General features: G+C 45.6%; 1 protein-coding gene across 1 annotated transcript in view; it reads left to right on the plus strand.

Moving 5' to 3' along the window:
• LOC139804610 (mucin-2-like) overlaps positions 1–21,861 on the plus strand; it is a 47,133-nt gene that overhangs the window by 15,389 nt on the left and 9,883 nt on the right. Inside the window, exons 21-45 of the mRNA XM_071762034.1 lie at positions 23–133; positions 446–625; positions 1,606–1,845; positions 2,940–3,096; positions 4,079–4,207; positions 5,297–5,444; positions 6,320–6,363; positions 6,937–7,131; positions 7,522–7,551; positions 7,900–8,388; positions 9,223–9,420; positions 9,840–10,037; positions 10,448–10,624; positions 10,929–11,510; positions 11,919–12,116; positions 12,536–12,733; positions 13,144–13,341; positions 13,761–13,988; positions 14,402–14,599; positions 15,013–15,189; positions 15,494–16,075; positions 16,475–16,693; positions 17,676–18,869; positions 18,906–20,140; positions 21,256–21,430. Of these exons, the coding sequence (XP_071618135.1) occupies positions 23–133; positions 446–625; positions 1,606–1,845; positions 2,940–3,096; positions 4,079–4,207; positions 5,297–5,444; positions 6,320–6,363; positions 6,937–7,131; positions 7,522–7,551; positions 7,900–8,388; positions 9,223–9,420; positions 9,840–10,037; positions 10,448–10,624; positions 10,929–11,510; positions 11,919–12,116; positions 12,536–12,733; positions 13,144–13,341; positions 13,761–13,988; positions 14,402–14,599; positions 15,013–15,189; positions 15,494–16,075; positions 16,475–16,693; positions 17,676–18,869; positions 18,906–20,140; positions 21,256–21,430 (7,480 nt within the window). The remainder of the gene's footprint in view (positions 1–22; positions 134–445; positions 626–1,605; positions 1,846–2,939; positions 3,097–4,078; positions 4,208–5,296; positions 5,445–6,319; positions 6,364–6,936; positions 7,132–7,521; positions 7,552–7,899; positions 8,389–9,222; positions 9,421–9,839; positions 10,038–10,447; positions 10,625–10,928; positions 11,511–11,918; positions 12,117–12,535; positions 12,734–13,143; positions 13,342–13,760; positions 13,989–14,401; positions 14,600–15,012; positions 15,190–15,493; positions 16,076–16,474; positions 16,694–17,675; positions 18,870–18,905; positions 20,141–21,255; positions 21,431–21,861) is intronic.

The raw sequence follows: 21,861 nt of genomic DNA on the forward strand, positions 1-21,861 counted from the left end.
TTTTTTTTTCCTTTTTCAATAGGATTTTTGTGGTGACAAAAAATCCAATGGCTCATTCAGCATCATCACAGAGAATGTTCCCTGTGGCACTACAGGAGTCACCTGCTCAAAGGCTATTAAAATGTTTCTAGGGGTGAGTAGTGATACTCAGTGAGTATGGATCAGTATTCAGGTGTTTCTTTAAAAAGCAGTGCTCCAAAGCCACATCCCTAGGAGCAGCTCTAACAAGTAAAATGTTAGAGGCCCTATTACATTAATCTGCAAAGGGGAAGTTTCTCAGGTCCTGAAATCTCTCTCAGGCAGTGGTGTTAATCCACTTCCCATCATCTTGGGAAGTTATTCCAGACTCTGAGCTTTTGGTTTCAGAATGAGCTGTACAGCTATGAGCACCTCATACTGAGGATCACAAACGTCAGTGTTCTAATAATTCTGTTTTACCTTTCAGAAAACTGAACTGAAATTGGAGAACAAAGATTATAAAGAAATTCAGCGAGATGTTGGTGGGGATGTGCACTACTGGAACAGGACAGTGGGGCTCTACCTTGTGATTGAGGCTAGCAATGGTGTGATGCTTATCTGGGATAAGAAGACTACTGTTTTCATCAAGCTGTCCCCTGCTTACAAAGTTAGTACCTCTCTGACTTTTTCTGAAGCAGCAGTAGTAGTATCAACAGATAAAATAAGGAAATACAAATGTTCATTTATTCTGGCTCTGTGTCCTCTGCACACTGAGGCTCAGCTTGCATTGCTCCTCTCACAGCTTTCAGAGGAGCTACTGGAGTTCCTCACAGTCCATCATAATCCATGTGTAGGGGATGCATAGCCCATGGTTGCCATAAAGCTAAATATCTGAGGCATTCTGAGTGTGTGCATCCCAAGTAATTTAGGAGATGCAAGCTGAAGGTACATGCACTTGGAAACCTGCATGAAATCTCAGCCCAAAACCCATTGCAATGTATGCAGCTGGTTCTGATTTCTGAAAATCAGCATGCTGAATTATAGGGTACTGAATTTATAGGGCTGAGTGAGGAGGTGTGGGGTTGTATATCCAGGGTCATACTGCTGCTTGAGAGGGCTGGTGTACCTTAAGTAGCATTCCCAAAATCTTAGTACTGAGGGTAAGTTACTATATTCTTTCTTTCAAAAAAAATGAATCCCTGACTTTTTTCCATGGATAAAGAAATGGTTCTCATTATGTTGAAAGCTTTAAATAGAAGTATTTTTGAGCAGAATGAATTTCCCTTGAGTTTATATTAATATTTGAGTTATGATAAATTGAGAAGAAAGGAAAATAAATTAATTCTTCTCAGCTGAAAGAGACTCTTTAGTGTTACCAGTTGGATGATGGGGCCCAGAAACATGGGAACACTCTAGATAGAATTGGTTCCAAGGAGGGAAGACATGGCAGCTGACCAGTTTGCTGAGTACACAGACAAAGGTTTAATTTCTGAACAAATTATTGCCAAGTAAAAATGAAAATGCATCATTTACAGGGAGAGTCAGTTGTCCTTTTTGATGTCAGTTTTTTCCTCTGACTTTACTAGGGTCTGTTTCTTATTTCTGTTACATATTTAAAAGCTGTGGATATGTTAATTTCCTTCCCAGGGCAAAGTCTGTGGTCTGTGTGGCAACTTTGATGACAAGTCTAACAATGACTTTACACAAAGGAGTGGGCTGCAGGACACCAATGCTCTGAAGTTTGGGAATTCCTGGAAACAATCTACCATGTGCCCAGATGCCACACAGGAGATTAAACCCTGTGATGTGAAACCACATCGGAAGTCCTGGGCAGAGAAGGAATGCAGCATCATCCTGAGTGAAGTCTTTAAAATCTGTCACTCCAAGGTTTGTAGAGGGCAGGAAGTGCTGGGACAGCACAGTGCAGTTACTGCAGAGAGGTCAGCAGAAAACTAAATGCTTAAATAGTCATCTTCAGTTATGTCTTCAGTACAAGAGGTGGCACATTTCAAGTAGCTTTAATCAGAGGAGCTTCAGTGTCTGTGGCAGTGGGACTGTGTCGGTAGCAGTGCCAGCCCAGCTATTAACTATTAACTTCATACATCTAAACCAAGGAGGTCTGTGTGTGTTACAGCTGCACCTTTATTGTTGAGAGATTGTCAATACTGTAAGTTCTGAAAGCCCTTGCAATCATCAGACCATTGTGACAGGAATTCATGCTGTACTTGGAGGTGGTGTGCTGAAGGAATCACTGCTCCTTGTAATATCCACAGAAGTGCTCTCCTTGGAAGTCACTGACAGGGTGCAACCCAGACAGGCTGCTGAATTGCCACAGCATACACTGTACCAGGGCACAGCACCCAGAGATCACTCCTCATTATTTCTTGTCTCTGTCCTGAAGCATGGTAATATTAACAACAATTTGTTCTTAACTCACAGTACAAAAGTCACAAAGAATTATTAATTTAGTTAATTTAATATGTGTTTCTATGTTGATACCTTCAGCAAACAAAATCCAGTCTCAGTCTGTCTTCTTGTAGTCCTAAGCAAGAAAGTGGATAAACTAAAAAGCTGTCAGGCATTAAATCCTCTGCTTCCTGCTGGAAGTGCAGCCTTGCAGGAATTGCTCCCCACCTGGCTGGCAAAGCTTGCTGGAAGCCAAGGCTCCATGGGCACCCATACAGCTTGGGTCTGAGAGCAGTGAGGGGAACTCTGCTAGAAAATGTGGGCACTGACAAAGACTCTGATTTTATTTTTTCAGTCACAGCAAACAGTGCAAGTGCTTTGTTACTTTAAGTCTATCATTACCCAAAATGCATTAAGTGGCTCCAAACCCACAGAGTTTGAGATTTGGTAACTCTTAGTAACAGCCTCATTCCAGCCCAGCTCAATTAATTCCCCTATCTCAGGAGATGTCTCAAGCTTCCTTGTTTGAAAACTGATCTGGAGATCAACCAGGACACCATTTCTCTCCCCACCAGGTGGACCCAAACCCTTTCTATGATGCCTGTGTTCATGATGCTTGTTCTTGTGACAGTGGTGGGGACTGTGAGTGCTTCTGCTCTGCAGTTGCTGCCTATGCTCAGGAATGTTCCAAGGCTCAGGCCTGTGTTTTCTGGAGAACTCCTGATATCTGCCGTGAGTACCAGCTCAGCACAATGGTTTCCTTCTGGCTGCTGTCAGAGGGGCTGACAAACCAGTCATACTGTCACTGGGAGTGCTGGGAGTGCTGGCTCTGCAATGCAATTTATTTTCACAGGAGAGCAAGGAACAAATGGAGCTAGTAAATGTATAGGTTTTGTGTGGTTTTCCTTTTTCCTTTCCTTATTCTCTTTTAATTAATTTTTTTTTTTTTAAAGTATCAAGGCTGGGTTTTAAGTCATCCTTCTGTTTTGCTTGATAATGGGGGAACTCCAATTCCTGTCTTTTTCTGCTCTCTGTTTTTCAAATTATTCACAATTTTACTTTAGCACACGTAGAATTGCTCCTGTGTAGATGAACATAATCAGTATTAAGCAGTGTCCATTTGTGGTGCTAATGCTCCAAAAAGAGCTCAAAACAAAATTTTGAGATTCTAAGTGGTGGAAATGTAAAATCTTTTAATTAAAAAAAAATTGTTCTGGTTCAGAATGAAGGCTAGTTGCAGCTTTTAAGTATAAGAAGTCAGTGAAACAGAATTTGCAAATTTCAGTCAGCTTTAATATATAAGTTTATAAAGGTTCTTTTCTCTGTCCATAATCTACAAGAGATTTTAGGAATTTGCTAATGGCCAGGGAAGAAAAATACTCTCAGATAGTTACTGTTCATTTTAATTTTAAGTAAACAGTAATTTTTTTTATTTTTTTTATTTTATTTTTTTTTTTTTTTTGTGGTTTGAATCCATTTTCTGTGGCTTGACTGCTAATTATGAAAGTCTGAGGCCCTAGAGTTTTGACACCAACTTTTGATGCATGCTGTGTTAGAAAATCATAAAAGAACACCCAGGTCTTACACCTCAAGAGAAATTTTGCTGGCTTAACATGTAGATTCCCTGAGCTTGTACCTTTTAAGACCTGATCAGAGCTGCAGTCTGGCAACCACGTTTTTAATCAGCTTCTCTTTTTTTTTTTTTTCCCATCAGCAATATTTTGTGACTACTACAACCCTCATGATAAGTGTGAGTGGCACTATGAGCCCTGTGGTGGGAATGTTGTGACCTGCAGGATGATCAATAATGTCAGCACCAACTTCTCAGTGCCATACCTGGAAGGTAATAAATTCCCTGCCATTTTTTGGTTTTTTCCAGATAAATATGCATGATATCATGCAATCAATATGAAATATTCAGTCAGCCTGACAAGATGTTCTGAAATCTGTTGTGTTGAATTTGTCTTCAGTTTTACAGGATGTCTCCTATCATGCACTTTATTATTTATTAACATCAGTGGGTGATGGTTACATTGCTGTCAGCCATAACACTAGGTACCTGCTTGAATAATATCTTAAAACATGCAAGAGTGTTCCACTATGGTTATTTTGAATCCCATTCTAAGGGCATTTCAAGAGAAGGAAAACATGAAAATTAAAAAGTTGTCTCTGTGTTTTGAAATAAACTGTCTTATTAGAAAGATCTGGAAAGTGTTAGGAGGCAGATTATTATATATCCAGTTATCTTTCTAAATTACTTTTGTTCTTTATCTTCAGTGGAAATACAGAACACACTTTTGGTGGAACATCTTTAGTACAGTCTGGCAGTGTGAAGTGACTATTTAGAACTATAGGCTATTTAGAACTCCTGTACTGTATAAAGAGGACCTCATGTAATTAAGAATTAGATTTTATGAGAGTTTATTTGAAAGCAGGATATAATAATTTTAAAAAAATTGTATTTACATGAAAAATGCAGTGAGAATTGATGCACAATTAATCCCTTGCAGGTAGGGTTTGGTCACTGGTCAAGAGTGCAGGAAAATGTGGATAAATTTTTTGTTTGGGGTGGAGATACCTGATCTATTAAAGGCACATAAACAAGGCCTAGTGTTCCAAGAAATAGAGTGAAAAACATGTTTGTTGATGAATCCACTACCATATTCTTCACAAGTGATCTATATCTATTATATATAATAGATATATAGAGAGAGCATATTTAAATATATGTAGAAAAATCAGGATGTTTCTTTATCTTAAAATTACCATCTGAACCATAGAAATTAATATAGATTAGAGGGCTCTGCAAGGTGAAGAATGTTTCAGTGAGAAGAATTTCTTTAAAAGGTATTGTATCACTGAGTTAGATATATATAGCATAAACTCTATACCTTTTCCTCCCCCTATATGCTGATCTACTTGTCATCACCAGGCTGCTACCCCAGATGCCCTAAGGACAAGCCTGTTTATAATGAGGAGACAAAGGAATGTGTGTCTGAGGATAAATGTTGGTGCTACAACAATGGAGTTCCTGTTCGCCCTGGGGAGGAAATACCTGTGGAGGAGAACTGTACTAAGTGGTATGTAAAAATGCAGAGACATCCTCAGTAATTCAGGAAAAAAATGATGTATATGAAGCCCCTCATTTACTTCACTGGGCCTCAAGCAAATAGAGATGCAGCTTCACCTGAAGAGCTGGTATATTCCAACAGTTATCTATAGACAGCAGAGGAACAATTTGTTTATTCCACTTGAGACTTAAACTCACAAAATGCTGCCCTTGCAATATGTATTATTTCTGAACTTTTCACTCATCATTTTACAAACCCATAATAACTCATATTTCATGTTGACAGTGTCCTTAAAATAAGTTTATGGGAAAATTGACTAAATATACAATTCAAAGTGTCTTAAATGATTTAATGGCATGAAACCTGAGTGTTTGTCTAGAAGAACCTTTTGATTGTCATGTCTCTTTGGGAAGGAAGGGTTACTCTGCCCTGAATCCTCACTAAAAACTGGGATTTCAGAATCCCTGTAGCCCAAAATGATCTGCACTATCCCTGAGATAGTTTCAACCTAAATGCTCAATCCTAGAACTTTAATAATATCACTGACATATTTGAATCTACATGGTGACCAAAGACACAAAAAAAGCCCTGATCTGGCTATAAGTTCACTGCTCTGAAGAACAGTTGTTCAAATTGCACTATTACAACTTGCAAAACAAAGCAGTTTTTGATTGTTTACATATGTTGTACTGAAAGGAGATTAAATGAAATAACAAAAGGTTGAATGCAACTGTAATAAGAAATCTTGAAAATATAACACCCCCCAAAATATCCAAGGGAATGAAGATCAAGTGTCAAATTTCTACTCTTCTGTGCTCTTGGCTCTGCTGATAGATACCATAAAATATTTGCAACATTTTAATTTTTGCAATATTTGCTTTTAGTGTCTGTGACCCCTCAGGATCCATACAGTGTACAACAATCCCAGGTAAATCACATTTGGTTGTTTTTACAAATGAAAAGAAAAAAAAAATTGTGCCTAGAACTACAACAGACTTAGTACTGTCTGGGAATAATTTCTTTCTAGTGTAAGTGAAATTTGTGGCCAACGAAATGGGGCAGCCCTTTTGTTGAGCCTTGGTGTCAGTGCACTTCTTGTTCAGCCTTTTTCTCATCTTGGTTTATGCTTTCTTACTTTGTCCCATATCCAGACTAATGGACTTAATTGCAAGAGTTTGCACTGCCAGAAAACAGAGTAGTTCAGAAAAGTGTCAGGTAGTAAATTGCAGTTGTTAGTTCTCCCAGAAAATTTTAAAACCTTGTTTCCAAGTCTGTTCTTCCAATCATTTTATGCAGGGCTTTGTTATTTATATTTAATATAGAAAAGTAAAGATAAAATCAGTAAAGATAAAATCCCCTAAAAGTAAAGAGAAATCAGTAAGATGTCCTAGATGTAAGTTCCATGCCTCTGAAAGGAACATGCCTGACTCATAGCTTACCTGTCAATAAGGAGTTTGTCTCTGGTAGCAGAAAATTTGCACAGTAAATCTCTTTCTTGCAGGGTGTCCCTGTGTCATCAATGGAACAAGTTATGAAGTGGGCAGCACTGTGGCACAAGTGCAGGATGGCAACATATGTAAAACATATATTTGTGCAGAAAATGGTTCTGTAGTTGTTGGAAGTACTTATCCTTGTCCAACAACCTCACCTACAACCATTTCAACCTCCATTCCTACCAGTACTCTTACCACCACAGGTAAATCTTCAACAGAGATGCACATTGTACATCTAAAAATTATATTTTTTTTAAGCTGTGTACTTGAAACATAGAATGAAAAATACTTAGACTTATAATTGTCACAGGTATCTATCACACAGATAGAGTGATACTTACAAGTGTTTTATCACACTACACTAATAAAGACTTTTAACACCTGGATTTGCTTCTTATGGAAGAAATTGCAACTACAAATTTATGGGGTGGGGTGCATTCTGAATATTAATAAAGATGTTAGCATCTCAGTATCCTGCTGGGACAGTGGAAGTTGTCTCAGTAAAAAATACATAATTAGGATATTTAAAACTACAATTAATTTTTTTCTTAAGGCTTGCAGATGATGGAGTAATTTTTTTTTTTCTATTTCAGTTGTCACTACAAGACCTCCAGTAATTACAAGTAAGTTTTAAATAGATAACTCAGTTGTTAAAAATGTCCAAAAAACCCACCAAACATTTAAAGGAAGAGTACCTTAAGATGGCCATTACAGAAAAACACTTTTAGAACAAAAAATAAGTCTAGATGAAAGAAAGACCTTTAAAGGCCTAAACTTGGTGATTTTCTTGTGATGTGAAGTTTTCTGTTGAAAAACCTGGTAATGTAGAATTAGTTTTAGAAATCTCCTCTCTTGGAAAAATGAAAAGTTTGAGTGCATTGCTCCAGTCTTTAATCAAAACAAATCCAAAATAAATATTCACAGAATGTTCTCTGCAGGCTCAGATGCTGAGTTTCTCTCTTCTCTTGCAGCTCCATGCTTTGGATTCATCTGTAACTGGACTGAGTGGTTTGATGTCAGCAAACCTGAGGAAGGTGGTGGTGACTATGAGACCTATGATGCAGTAAGAGAAGTACATGGACACAAAATATGTGAAGCTCCTGAAAATATTGAATGCAGAGCTACAGATAAACCAGAAATGAGCTTAGAGGAACTTGGCCAGAAAGTGGAGTGCAATATTACATATGGACTAAGCTGTACAAATGATGAGCAAGAAGCAACTATGTGGCAGCTTTGCTATAATTATGAAATCAGGGTCAACTGTTGTGGGTGGCAAGAATTTCCTTGTTCCACAAGTCCAGCCCCAACTGCAACTTCAACCACTACCAGCACAACAGTACCCACCAGCACTACAACCAGGCAGCCAACAACAACCACCACCACCACCACCACACCCACCCCAACCAGCACAAGGGAGTCCACACCACCAGTCACTGCTCCAGTGATTTCAACCTCTACAGGTATTCAGGAACCCAATAGTCTCTGCTCTTGCTTTGCCACAGGGAAATCAAAAGGCTGTCAGCCACCAAGGCTGTCAGTGGCACAGCAGGGATTTTATTTATGCTGCTTTGGATCTCTATATTCCTGCTGAAAGGAAGAGTGTGTGAGATCAGAGGAGGCCTTCATTCATAGTACCATCATTTTAGGCACTGCCTGTTTGGGGCTCTGCAGGATTTCTTCCTACTTTCCTCTTGTTTCCCTCTGTTAGTGCTAAAACTGGGGTGTGGTTATAGGTTTAGGAAGGAAAGATTCCTCTGGCAGGCTTTTAGCAAAGGTTTCACTCTGAAGGCTGCCACTGAAGCTCTCACCTTGGCTGCTGAAATCCACTTGTACTCTGTGAACTTCTGCATCAGGCTGACATTGCATGACAGAATTGACCTGACAATCAGGCATTAACACATTCCCATGCACGCTTCCTTCCAAGACAACAGCTTGCCCTCTCAGTTCTTAATCCATGAGCTAGTGAGGTGGTGTAAGTGCAAAGGCCTCTCAGAGCCATACTCCTCCTCATGTCTTACATATTAAGTTTAGTGAGAGGCAGATTACAGCACCACATCTAGGCTCTTTGCTAGAAAAGGATTGTTATTACTCTCTCTGTGCACAGATCTGGAACTACTCTGTTCTTTGGAGCTAGAAAAATATTAATATAGGCTGTAAACATGCAAAGAGTGGGCAGAAAAGTACAGGCTTGTAGCAGCTGCCTAGAGGATAATTTCTGTTCAGAGCATATTGTGTCTCACACTCATGCACTGTGCAATTTCACATTTTCTCCTTATCCCTGCTACTTCTAACAGCCCCACCATCCCCCACAACGAGCAGAGTTCCCACTCCACCTGTATCAACAACCACTGCCAGACCAACACCATCAAAGCCTCCCACAACCACCACCTCCAGCACCCAAGAGCCAACAACTGGGACAGCAACACCCACAACAACTTCTGCAAGCACACCTTTGCACACAACAACCTCCCCAAGCACCGCATCACCTTCAGGTACTTGTCTGATCTCTGCTCTCTGTGTTTTTTTCCCATGCGAGCAATGAGGCAAGGAGCACACCTCATCTTGTGTCCTCTCTGTGGCATCAGGGGTGGGAGGAATTGTTGTGCTTGGCCTGCCACAGCAGATGCACAAAGACAGCCCTTGTTCAGGTGCAATCAGAAGAGAGGATCATGCAGGGGTGCTTGGTTAAGGTCCTTGTGTTCCTTGAGTACAGCAGCACTCTGAGGAGGTTTTTATCCTGGTGCCTCAGCACAGGACGGGCATATATAGAGCTGACAGAAAGTGTTCCACTTGCTGCTGTTGGACCATTTCCTTCAGAGGGACACAAGGTTGTCAGAGGTACCACAGTGTGCAGTGGGAGGGGGGCCTGGTTTTGTGACACTGTCTTCTCTGTTCATGCTGTTTACAACAGTCCAACCCTCGTCCACATCGAGCACCGCATCCTCCCCACCTGTATCGACAACCACTACCAGACCAACACCATCAAAGCCTCCCACCACCACCACCAGCAGCACCCAAGAGCCAACAACTGGGACAGCAACACCCACAACAACTTCTGCAAGCACACCTGTGCACACAACAACCTCCCCAAGCACCGCATCACCTTCAGGTACTTGTCTGATCTCTGCTCTCTGTGTTTCCTTCCTGTGGGAGCAATGATGGTTGGTGCACACCTCATCTTGTGTCCTCTCTGTGGGATCATGGGAGGGATCAATTGTGCATGGCCTGCCACAGCAGATGCACAAAGACAGCCCTTGTTCAGGTGCAATCAGAAGAGAGGATCATGCAGGGGTGCTTGGTTGAGGTCCTTGTGTTCCTTGAGTACAGCAGTGCTCTGAGGAGGTTTTTATCCTGGTGCCTCAGCCCAGGACAGGCACTGAGCTGATGGGATCTTGCTATTGCTGCTGCTGAGCTTTGTCCTTCAGCTGGGGAAGATGTGTGTTCAGCAGCACAGTGTGCAACAGGAGTGGGGCCTGGTTTTGTGACACTGTCTTCTCTGTTCCTTACTGTTTATAACAGCCCCACCATCATCCACAACGAGCACAGTGCCCCCCCCACCTGTATCTGCAACCACCACCCTGCCAACATCATCACCATTGAAACCTAACACCACCACTAGAACCACGATACCCCCCACCAGGAGCACCACCACTTCTGTGGGCACAACAACAACTGGCCCAACAACCTCCCCTCCAGGTATGTGCCCACTGACACTATGTTCCCAATGCCAGTCAGTAATTGTCACCAGAACCCCACTGCCTGTGCAGTGCCTGTGCCTGCTTTGGTCCCACTTTGCTGGGTGGGCCCAAGGGGGGGAGGGCAGGCCCTGCAAGTGAGCTGAGTTGCCAGCAGGGTTGGCTGAGTGGTGTGCCCATTAGTGACTGAGGGACACCCTTGCTTGCAGTGGTTGCTCAGAGTGTCACCCACAGTTGTCACGGTGCCTGGATTGCTGTCTCTCTTCTTCCTGCTTCCAGTGGTTCCTCTTGTTGTTTCCCCACAGGGTGTGAATGCATCTGGACAGACTGGATTGATGTGAGCTACCCAGACAGTTCTGACAGAAATGGTGGTGACTATGAAACCTTTGAGAATATTCAGAAGAAGAACTCCTCCTGGGTCTGTGAGAAACCTGTGAATATCACATGCAGAGCAAGCAAATTCCCGACTGTTCCCATTGCCAGTTTAGGGCAGAAGGTGAAATGTGACGTGGAGACAGGGCTGACCTGTAACAACAGAGATCAGCAGATAGGAGGTATAATTCCAATGCCAGTCTGCCTCAACTATGAGATCCGTGTCTGCTGCATCCCTGACATTCCAGAGTGTATTCCTGGTCACACTACACCCTCAGTCCCACCTGTATCAACACCTACAACACCCCCAATAAGCACCTCGGCTGTATCAACAACCACTGCCAGACCAACACCATCAAAGCCTACAACTACCACCACCATCATCACCACCACCGCTGAAAGCACCCCCGTCAGCAGCACCCTGGGGACAACAACAACTGGCAGAGCAACACCCACAACAACTACAGCAAGCACATCTGTGCCCACACCAACATACACCACTGTATCACCTTCAGGTACTTGTCTGATCTCTGCTCTCTGTGTTCTCTTCCTGTGGGAGCAGTAATGGTTGGTGCACACCTCATCTTGTATCCTCTCTGTGGGATTGGGGTGGGAAGAGTTGTTGTGAATTGCATGAGAGACCAGATGCACAATAACCTCCCTTGTTCTGGTGCAATCAGAAGAGAGGATCATGGAGGTGTCCTTGATAGTGGTTCTTGTGTTCCTTGAGTACAGCAGGTGCTCTCATCCTGATTCCTCTGCACACTACATACAGATACTGAACTGACAAAATGTCTTCCTTTTGCTGCTCTTGGACTTTGTCCTTCAGAGGGACAGAAGGTTGTCAGAGGGACCATAGTGTGCAGTGGGGGTGGGGCCTGGTTTTGTGACACTGTCTTCTCTGTTCATGCTGTTTACAACAGTCCCACCCTCATCCACATCGAGCACCGCATCCTCCCCACCTGTATCAACAATCACTACCAGACCAACACCATCAAAGCCTCCCACCACCACCACCAGCAGCACCCCAGAGCCAACAACTGGGACAGCAACACCCACAACAACTTCTGCAAGCACACCTGTGCACACAACAACCTCCCCAAGCACCGCATCACCTTCAGGTACTTGTCTGATCTCTGCTGTCTGTGTTGGCTTCCTGTGGGAGCAATGATGGTTGGTGCACACCTCATCTTGTGTCCTCTCTGTGCCATCAGGGGTGGGAGGAATTGTTGTGCTTGGCCTGCCACAGCAGATGCACAAAGACAGCCCTTGTTCAGGTGCAATCAGAAGAGAGGATCATGCAGGGGTGCTTGGTTAAGGTCCTTGTGTTCCTTGAGTACAGCAGCACTCTGAGGAGGTTTTTATCCTGGTGCCCCAGCCCAGGACAGGCATACATAGAGCTGACAGAAAGTGTTCCACTTGCTGCTGTTGGACCATTTCCTTCAGAGGGACAGAAAGTTGTCAGAGGGACCACAGTGTGCAGTGGGAGGGGGGCCTGGTTTTGTGACACTGTCTTCTCTGTTCATGCTGTTTACAACAGTCCAACCCTCGTCCACATCGAGCACCGCATCCTCCCCACCTGTATCGACAACCACTACCAGACCAACACCATCAAAGCCTCCCACCACCACCACCAGCAGCACCCCAGAGCCAACAACTGGGACAGCAACACCCACAACAACTTCTGCAAGCACACCTGTGCACACAACAACCTCCCCAAGCACCGCATCACCTTCAGGTACTTGTCTGATCTCTGCTCTCTGTGTTGGCTTCCTGTGGGAGCAATGATGGTTGGTGCACACCTCATCTTGTGTCCTCTCTGTGGGATCATGGGAGGGATCAATTGTGCATGGCCTGCCACAGCAGATGCACAAAGACAGCCCTTGTTCAGGTGCAATCAGAAGAGAGGATCATGCAGGGGTGCTTGGTTGAGGTCCTTGTGTTCCTTGAGTACAGCAGTGCTCTGAGGAGGTTTTTATCCTGGTGCCTCAGCCCAGGACAGGCACTGAGCTGATGGGATCTTGCTATTGCTGCTGCTGAGCTTTGTCCTTCAGCTGGGGAAGATGTGTGTTCAGCAGCACGGTGTGCAGTGGGAGGGGGGCCTGGTTTTGTGACACTGTCTTCTCTGTTCCTTACTGTTTATAACAGCCCCACCATCATCCACATCGAGCACCGCATCCTCCCCACCTGTATCAACAACCACTACCAGACCAACACCATCAAAGCCTCCCACCACCACCACCAGCAGCACCCAAGAGCCAACAACTGGGACAGCAACACCCACAACAACTTCTGCAAGCACACCTGTGCACACAACAACCTCCCCAAGCACCGCATCACCTTCAGGTACTTGTCTGATCTCTGCTGTCTATGTTTTTTTCCCATGCGAGCAATGAGGGAAGGAGCACACCTCATCTTGTGTCCTCTCTGTGGCATCAGGGGTGGGAGGAATTGTTGTGCTTGGCCTGCCACAGCAGATGCACAAAGACAGCCCTTGTTCAGGTGCAATCAGAAGAGAGGATCATGCAGGGGTGCTTGGTTAAGGTCCTTGTGTTCCTTGAGTACAGCAGCACTCTGAGGAGGTTTTTATCCTGGTGCCCCAGCCCAGGACAGGCATACATAGAGCTGACAGAAAGTGTTCCACTTGCTGCTGTTGGACCATTTCCTTCAGAGGGACAGAAGGTTGTCAGAGGTACCACAGTGTGCAGTGGGAGTGGGGCCTGGTTTTGTGACACTGTCTTCTCTGTTCATGCTGTTTACAACAGTCCAACCCTCGTCCACATCGAGCACCGCATCCTCCCCACCTGTATCAACAACCACTACCAGACCAACACCATCAAAGCCTCCCACAACTACGACCACCATAGGGCCCCTTGAAACCACCACCACCAGCAGCACCCCAGAGCCAACAACTGGGACAGCAACACCCACAACAACTTCTGCAAGCACACCTGTGCACACAACAACCTCCCCAAGCACCGCATCACCTTCAGGTACTTGTCTGATCTCTGCTCTCTGTGTTTCCTTCCCATGCGAGCAATGAGGCAAGGAGCACACCTCATCTTGTGTCCTCTCTGTGGCATCAGGGGTGGGAGGAATTGTTGTGCTTGGCCTGCCACAGCAGATGCACAAAGACAGCCCTTGTTCAGGTGCAATCAGAAGAGAGGATCATGCAGGGGTGCTTGGTTAAGGTCCTTGTGTTCCTTGAGTACAGCAGTGCTTTGAGGAGCTTTTTATCCTGGTGCCTCAGCCCAGGACAGGCACTGAGCTTATGGGATCTTGCTATTGCTGCTGCTGAGCTTTGTCCTTCAGCTGGGGAAGATGTGTGTTCAGAAGCACGGTGTGCAGTGGGAGTGGGGCCTGGTTTTGTGACACTGTCTTCTCTGTTCCTTACTGTTTATAACAGCCCCACCATCATCCACATCGAGCACCGCATCCTCCCCACCTGTATCGACAACCACTACCAGACCAACACCATCAAAGCCTCCCACCACCACCACCAGCAGCACCCCAGAGCCAACAACTGGGACAGCAACACCCACAACAACTTCTGCAAGCACACCTGTGCACACAACAACCTCCCCAAGCACCGCATCACCTTCAGGTACTTGTCTGATCTCTGCTGTCTGTGTTTTTTTCCCATGCGAGCAATGAGGGAAGGAGCACACCTCATCTTGTGTCCTCTCTGTGGCATCAGGGGTGGGAGGAATTGTTGTGCTTGGCCTGCCACAGCAGATGCACAAAGACAGCCCTTGTTCAGGTGCAATCAGAAGAGAGGATCATGCAGGGGTGCTTGGTTGAGGTCCTTGTGTTCCTTGAGTACAGCAGCACTCTGAGGAGGTTTTTATCCTGGTGCCTCAGCCCAGGACAGGCACTGAGCTGATGGGATCTTGCTATTGCTGCTGCTGAGCTTTGTCCTTCAGCTGGGGAAGATGTGTGTTCAGCAGCACAGTGTGCAACAGGAGTGGGGCCTGGTTTTGTGACACTGTCTTCTCTGTTCCTTACTGTTTATAACAGCCCCACCATCATCCACAACGAGCACAGTGCCCCCCCCACCTGTATCTGCAACCACCACCCTGCCAACATCATCACCATTGAAACCTAACACCACCACTAGAACCACGATACCCCCCACCAGGAGCACCACCACTTCTGTGGGCACAACAACAACTGGCCCAACAACCTCCCCTCCAGGTATGTGCCCACTGACACTATGTTCCCAATGCCAGTCAGTAATTGTCACCAGAACCCCACTGCCTGTGCAGTGCCTGTGCCTGCTTTGGTCCCACTTTGCTGGGTGGGCCCAAGGGGGGGAGGGCAGGCCCTGCAAGTGAGCTGAGTTGCCAGCAGGGTTGGCTGAGTGGTGTGCCCATTAGTGACTGAGGGACACCCTTGCTTGCAGTGGTTGCTCAGAGTGTCACCCACAGTTGTCACGGTGCCTGGATTGCTGTCTCTCTTCTTCCTGCTTCCAGTGGTTCCTCTTGTTGTTTCCCCACAGGGTGTGAATGCATCTGGACAGACTGGATTGATGTGAGCTACCCAGACAGTTCTGACAGAAATGGTGGTGACTATGAAACCTTTGAGAATATTCAGAAGAAGAACTCCTCCTGGGTCTGTGAGAAACCTGTGAATATCACATGCAGAGCAAGCAAATTCCCGACTGTTCCCATTGCCAGTTTAGGGCAGAAGGTGAAATGTGACGTGGAGACAGGGCTGACCTGTAACAACAGAGATCAGCAGATAGGAGGTATAATTCCAATGCCAGTCTGCCTCAACTATGAGATCCGTGTCTGCTGCATCCCTGACATTCCAGAGTGTATTCCTGGTCACACTACACCCTCAGTCCCACCTGTATCAACACCTACAACACCCCCAATAAGCACCTCGGCTGTATCAACAACCACTGCCAGACCAACACCATCAAAGCCTACAACTACCACCACCATCATCACCACCACCGCTGAAAGCACCCCCGTCAGCAGCACCCTGGGGACAACAACAACTGGCAGAGCAACACCCACAACAACTACAGCAAGCACATCTGTGCCCACACCAACATACACCACTGTATCACCTTCAGGTACTTGTCTGATCTCTGCTCTCTGTGTTCTCTTCCTGTGGGAGCAGTAATGGTTGGTGCACACCTCATCTTGTATCCTCTCTGTGGGTTCAGGGGTGGGAGGAGTTGTTGTGATTTGCATGAGAGAGCAGATGCACAGAGCCAGACCTTGTTCTGTCTGGTTCAGAAGTGAGAATCTTGCAAGGGTGCTCAGCAGTGGTTCTTGTGTTCCTTGAGTACAGCAGCGCTCTGAGCAGGTTTTTCATCCTGGTGACACTGAGCTGATGGGATCTTGCTGTTCCTGCTTCTGAGCTTTGTCATTCAGCTGGGGAAGATGTGATCAGAGGTACCCATGGCATGCCATGGGAGCTGAGCCTGGTTTTGTGACATTGTCTTCTCTTTTCATGCTGTTTACAACAGTGCCACCGTCACCCACAAGCACAGCGCCCTTCCCGCCTGTATCGACAACTGCTGCCAGACCAACACCATCAGAGGCTCCCACCACCTCCAGCACAAGTCCCTCTGAAAGCACCACCACCAGCACCCTGGGTACAACAACAATTGTTCCTGTCAAAACACCTACAGTTCCAGAAAATATTATCACCAAAACCCCACTGCCCCCGACCTCAGAAGCTATAGGTAATTCTCAGTTTTTTTTTTCATTTCTTGCCTTGATACCAGGGAAATCAGTGTTTATTGGCTTCCATGGTCTTAAATATTCCCGTCAGAGGGAGTGTAGTTGATGTGTACTTCCAGAATAATCTTGCAATAGTATCAATTGGAAGGGACCTTTTAAAAAATCTTGGAATTCAACCATTGCTTTATAGAGTGGGGCTTGGTTTTGTGGTGTGGGGAAAGGTTTCAGGCTGTGGGTTGTCCCTTGCTGTGGACTGAGCCCCTGCATTCCTCAGTTGTCCCACTGTTCCCATGAGCTTTATTCTCCTGCATCTCCTGTACTGCTGGCAAGCAAGCAGAAGTTTTGTCATAAATGTGAGACCCCCTCCTTGTCATAAATGTGAGACCCCTAATGTCCCCGTGAATCTGTCTCTGTGTCAGTATGCCTCCTGTTCCTGTATTTCCTTTGAACATAAAGGAGTTTGCCTGACTTCCCATAAATCTGAATTAATTTTATTTGAAGGGCTGTCCCTGTGGTCTGTTTGTGCAGAAGCAGTGTATGTTCCTCCCTCCTGTCCCCCAGCATTATGGCTGTACCCTTCTCTGTTGTGTACTCCTCACATCGTGCTGTAAAAGCAAAACCACATCGCTGTGAGCTGGAATCTGAATATATTAAATATTTTGTAAATTGCTTATCAGAAACTCTTTTAAAGGAGCCCAAAAAGGACCCATAATGAAAACTTTCATGGTCACATGAGAAGGAAAAAGCAGAATAGTGAATTTGGAGTTTCTATTATTGTAGTATCATCAGAGAATTATAGTATCTGAGAATGGTGTGGGTTGGAAGGGGCCTTAAAGATCATCAGTTCCTAAACCCCAGACACCTAAATATATTATGATTAGCTTTGTTTAATTAGTTTTGCTTATTAGAAAATGAAATGAAGCTAATAACTAATGAAATTTCCCTACTTAAAATATAATGCTGTTTTTTCTCCCTGTCTTACAGTGGGTACAACACCTGAATCAGGAACAGCAACAAAGACCAGCACACCAGTTACTCCTTCAGGTACCCCCCTGTCAACAACTAGAACAACAGAAAGTGAAAGTACCACCGTTCATCAGTCAACACCACCACTGTCAACAAGCACAGAGTTGATCAGCACCCCCACTGCAGTCACTGAACCTGGAACAACCACTGAAGCCACCACTTCAGGCCCCACACCCTCTCCTCACAGCACCACAACCTCAGGACCATCTCCCCCAACATCTACAGCCAGCACCACTCCACCACCACCACCAGAATCAACAACCACAGAGTTGGTCAGCACCCCACCTGCAGTCACTGAACCTGGAACAAGCACTGAACCTGGAACAACCACTGAGTCCACCACTTCAGGCCCCACACCCTCTCCTCAAAGGACCACAACCTCAGGACCATCTCCCCCAACATCTACAGCTGGCACCACTCCATCACCACCACCACCAGAATCAACAACCACAGGGGCAGTCACTGAACCTGTAACAACCACTGAACCTGGAACAACCACTGAAGCCATCACTTCAGGCCCCACACCATCTCCTCAAAGGACCACAACCTCAGGACCACCTCCTCCAACATCTACAGCCAGCACCACTCCACCACCACCACCAGGATCAACAACCACAGAGTTGATCAGCACTCCCCCAGGAGTCACTGAATCTGAAGCAACCACTGAAGCCACCACTTCAGGGCCCACACCCTCTCCTCACAGCACCACAACCTCAGGACCATCTCCCCCAGCATCTACAGCTGGCACCACTCCATCACCACCACCACCAGAATCAACAACCACAGAGTTGGTCAGCACCCCCCCAGGAGTCACTGAACCTGGAACAACCACTGAACCTGGAACAACCACTGAAGCCACCACTTCAGGGCCCACACCCTCTCCTCACAGCACCACAACCTCAGGACCATCTCCCCCAACATCTACAGCTGGCACCACTCCACCACCACCACCAGAATCAACAACCACAGGGGCAGTCACTGAACCTGGAACAACCACTGAACCTGGAACAACCACTGAAGCCACCACTTCAGGCCCCACATCCTCTCCTCAAAGGACCACAACCTCAGGACCATCTCCCCCAACATCTACAGCTGGCACCACTCCATCACCACCACCACCAGAATCAACAACCACAGGGGCAGTCACTGAACCTGTAACAACCACTGAACCTGGAACAACCACTGAACATGGAACAACCACTGAAGCCACCACTTCAGGGCCCACACCCTCTCCTCACAGCACCACAACCTCAGGACCACCTCCTCCAACATCTACAGCCAGCACCACTCCACCACCACCACCAGAATCAACAACCACAGAGTTGGTCAGCACCCCACCTGCAGTCACTGAACCTGGAACAACCACTGAACCTGGAACAACCACTGAATCCACCACTTCAGGCCCCACATCCTCTCCACACAGGACCACAACCTCAGGACCATCTCCCCCAGCATCTACAGCTGGCACCACTCCACCACCACCACCAGAATCAACAACCACAGGGGCAGTCACTGAACCTGGAACAACCACTGAATCCACCACTTCAGGCCCCACATCCTCTCCACACAGGACCACAACCTCAGGACCATCTTCCCCAACATCTACAGCTGGCACCACTCCATCACCACCACCACCAGAATCAACAACCACAGAGTTGGTCAGCACCCCACCTGCAGTCACTGAACCTGGAACAACCACTGAACCTGGAACAACCACTGAAGCCACCACTTCAGGCCCCACATCCTCTCCTCACAGCACCACAAAAGTAACAGAAACATCCACCCATGAGCCCACTACCACTGGGACTGAAAGTCCTCTGACAGGATCACCAACCACTGCTGTCAGCACTACAACCTCAGGACCATCCTCTGCAACACCTACAGCCAGCACTCCTGTGTCACCTCCAGTCAGCACTCCTGGAGTCACTGAATCTGGAACAACCACCAAATTCACCACGTCAGGCCCCACACCCTCTCCCCACAGCACCACAAAAGTAACAGAAACATCCACCCATGAGCCCTCTACCACTGAAAGTCCTCCAACAGGCTCACCCACCACTGCTGTCAGCACCACAACCTCAGGACCATCTTCCCCAGAGCCTACAGCCAGCTCTACAGTATCACCACCACCAGTACCAACCAGTACTGTGCCAGTTACCACCTCTGGTACAACTCTAACAGAATCTTTTACTACCACTTCAGGAACAACCTCTAGTAATTTTACCACCATCACCACAACCACTACCACCTCTGAAATCACTTCTCCTGTCTCAACAAGTACTTCTGGGCCCAAAGCAACATCAAGTGCAGTCACCATCCCAGGAAGTTCTACACACAGCACAGTGACTCCAGTCACTGCTTCAACTCCACCAACAACCACTCCTGGAAGAAATTGTTCTATTTTACCTAATGAATCATATGCAGTGAGTAGTTTTCATGAGGTTTTTTTAGCATTCTGATTTGTATAGAGTTTGGACACATAATTTCCATGTTAGGAAACACACTGAGTAGGTCTTAATTGGGATAGGAAAGGAAGTACCCTGGTACTTTCTGTTTTTTTGGTATCAGCACTGATTTACAATGATATTTGGTTTGATAGTTTATAGACTGCTGTTGGTTCTTCAAGGACAGTTTTTAAAAGGCTTTCTTCAAGGAGCTGGATCACAGTTCAATGTTTCTCTTTATTGTAGGGTAGCTTTGATGAAGAGATAACCCAGGGCTAAGTGGTGCTAAACCATTTTTTCTGTTTCTGCTTTTGAATAGCCCAAGAGTGAGGGAAAGTTCTTTGGGTGTTAACAGTGAGGCCCAACAAGAGCCCACAGGACTGAACTGCACAGAAATTTGGAATGAGTCACATTTGGTCACAGTCTGGTTTCAGGAGAGGACTGTGAAACAATCATGATTCAAATGATTGTGACATTTGACTCTGAGTTTGCAGTTATTTGTATCCCTCTCCTTCTGACACAGCTGATGTCTGATACAATTCTAAAGCCTCCTCACAGCTATCTACCAGCTTGCTCAGTAGTCCTGCAGGGATAAAAACTATGCATGGCTAAAAACTGGTGCTAGATTGAAAAAAAACTTATGAAATCATGATGCATGCAGATTATTACCTTAGGCAATGCTCTTCTGGGCAGCCATGGAAGGGGGTTGATCATATTGATCACTGGTATTGACTGATGTCTGTCACTGTTGGTTAGAGAGGAAATCCAGGTGATGAGAAGATTAGATCAGACATTTCACTTCTGGATAGCTGAAACTAAAAAAATGCAATTTCCACTTGAGGTTCCTGCTCCTGCTTGGGAGCTCTCAGCAGTGTTAGCTCATCCTGCAGGCCCTGATGGTGCTGATTGTTGCACCTCCTTCCCATGTTCAGCCTTCTGCTGAGAAAAAAAAAATGTGAATAAATGTATGGAACTTTATAGCTTTATAGCAAAAGATATTCAGGCATAATCGTTGTCATTCTGACTTCTTCATAAGGTTTCTCTCTCTTTTCTGTGCCTCTCTCCCCTCCTCCCCCAACTCTTTCCAAACACAGCCAGGTGAGTCATGGTGGCTTTGTAACTGCACCAAGGCAATATGCATAGAAGACAACAAAATTGAAGTGGTTCCCATCATCTGCAATCCACCTCCTAAACCCACCTGTTCCAATGGACTTTCACCTGTGCCAGTCATTGATGAGGATGGGTGTTGTTGGCACTGGGAGTGTGATTGTAAGTATATGTTCTGGTGACTATGATCTCCCATGGGAATGATAACAGTATCAAGAGCAACAATATTTACCAGTGGACAAGTGTTGTACAAGACTGTGACTTCTGGTGTTGGTCTGTTTGGGGTGATTCATTGATTCTCTCTAACTAATTGAGGCTTCATTTGTCATAATCTCTGCATATTTTGTTAGTAGGACACATTCAGTTTCCCAAGGTAGGATTTAAATGTCCAGATGGAACATCTGGAAGCCCATATATGTTTATGTTCATATTATCAGTAAAGCTTTGTCTCTGCAGTTAAGCTTCCCCTCCGTGGTCAAGCAGAACTAAGTCAGTTGAACTGTGCTCTGAAAGTGTCTGGTTTGCTGTTAGTGATGGTCAGCCCCTGTGTTGATGGATACTCTTTATAAACTCAAATGTTTAAAGGTGGATGA

This window comes from Heliangelus exortis, chromosome 18 (assembly GCF_036169615.1).
Source record: "Heliangelus exortis chromosome 18, bHelExo1.hap1, whole genome shotgun sequence".
Lineage (NCBI taxonomy): Eukaryota > Metazoa > Chordata > Aves > Apodiformes > Trochilidae > Heliangelus > Heliangelus exortis.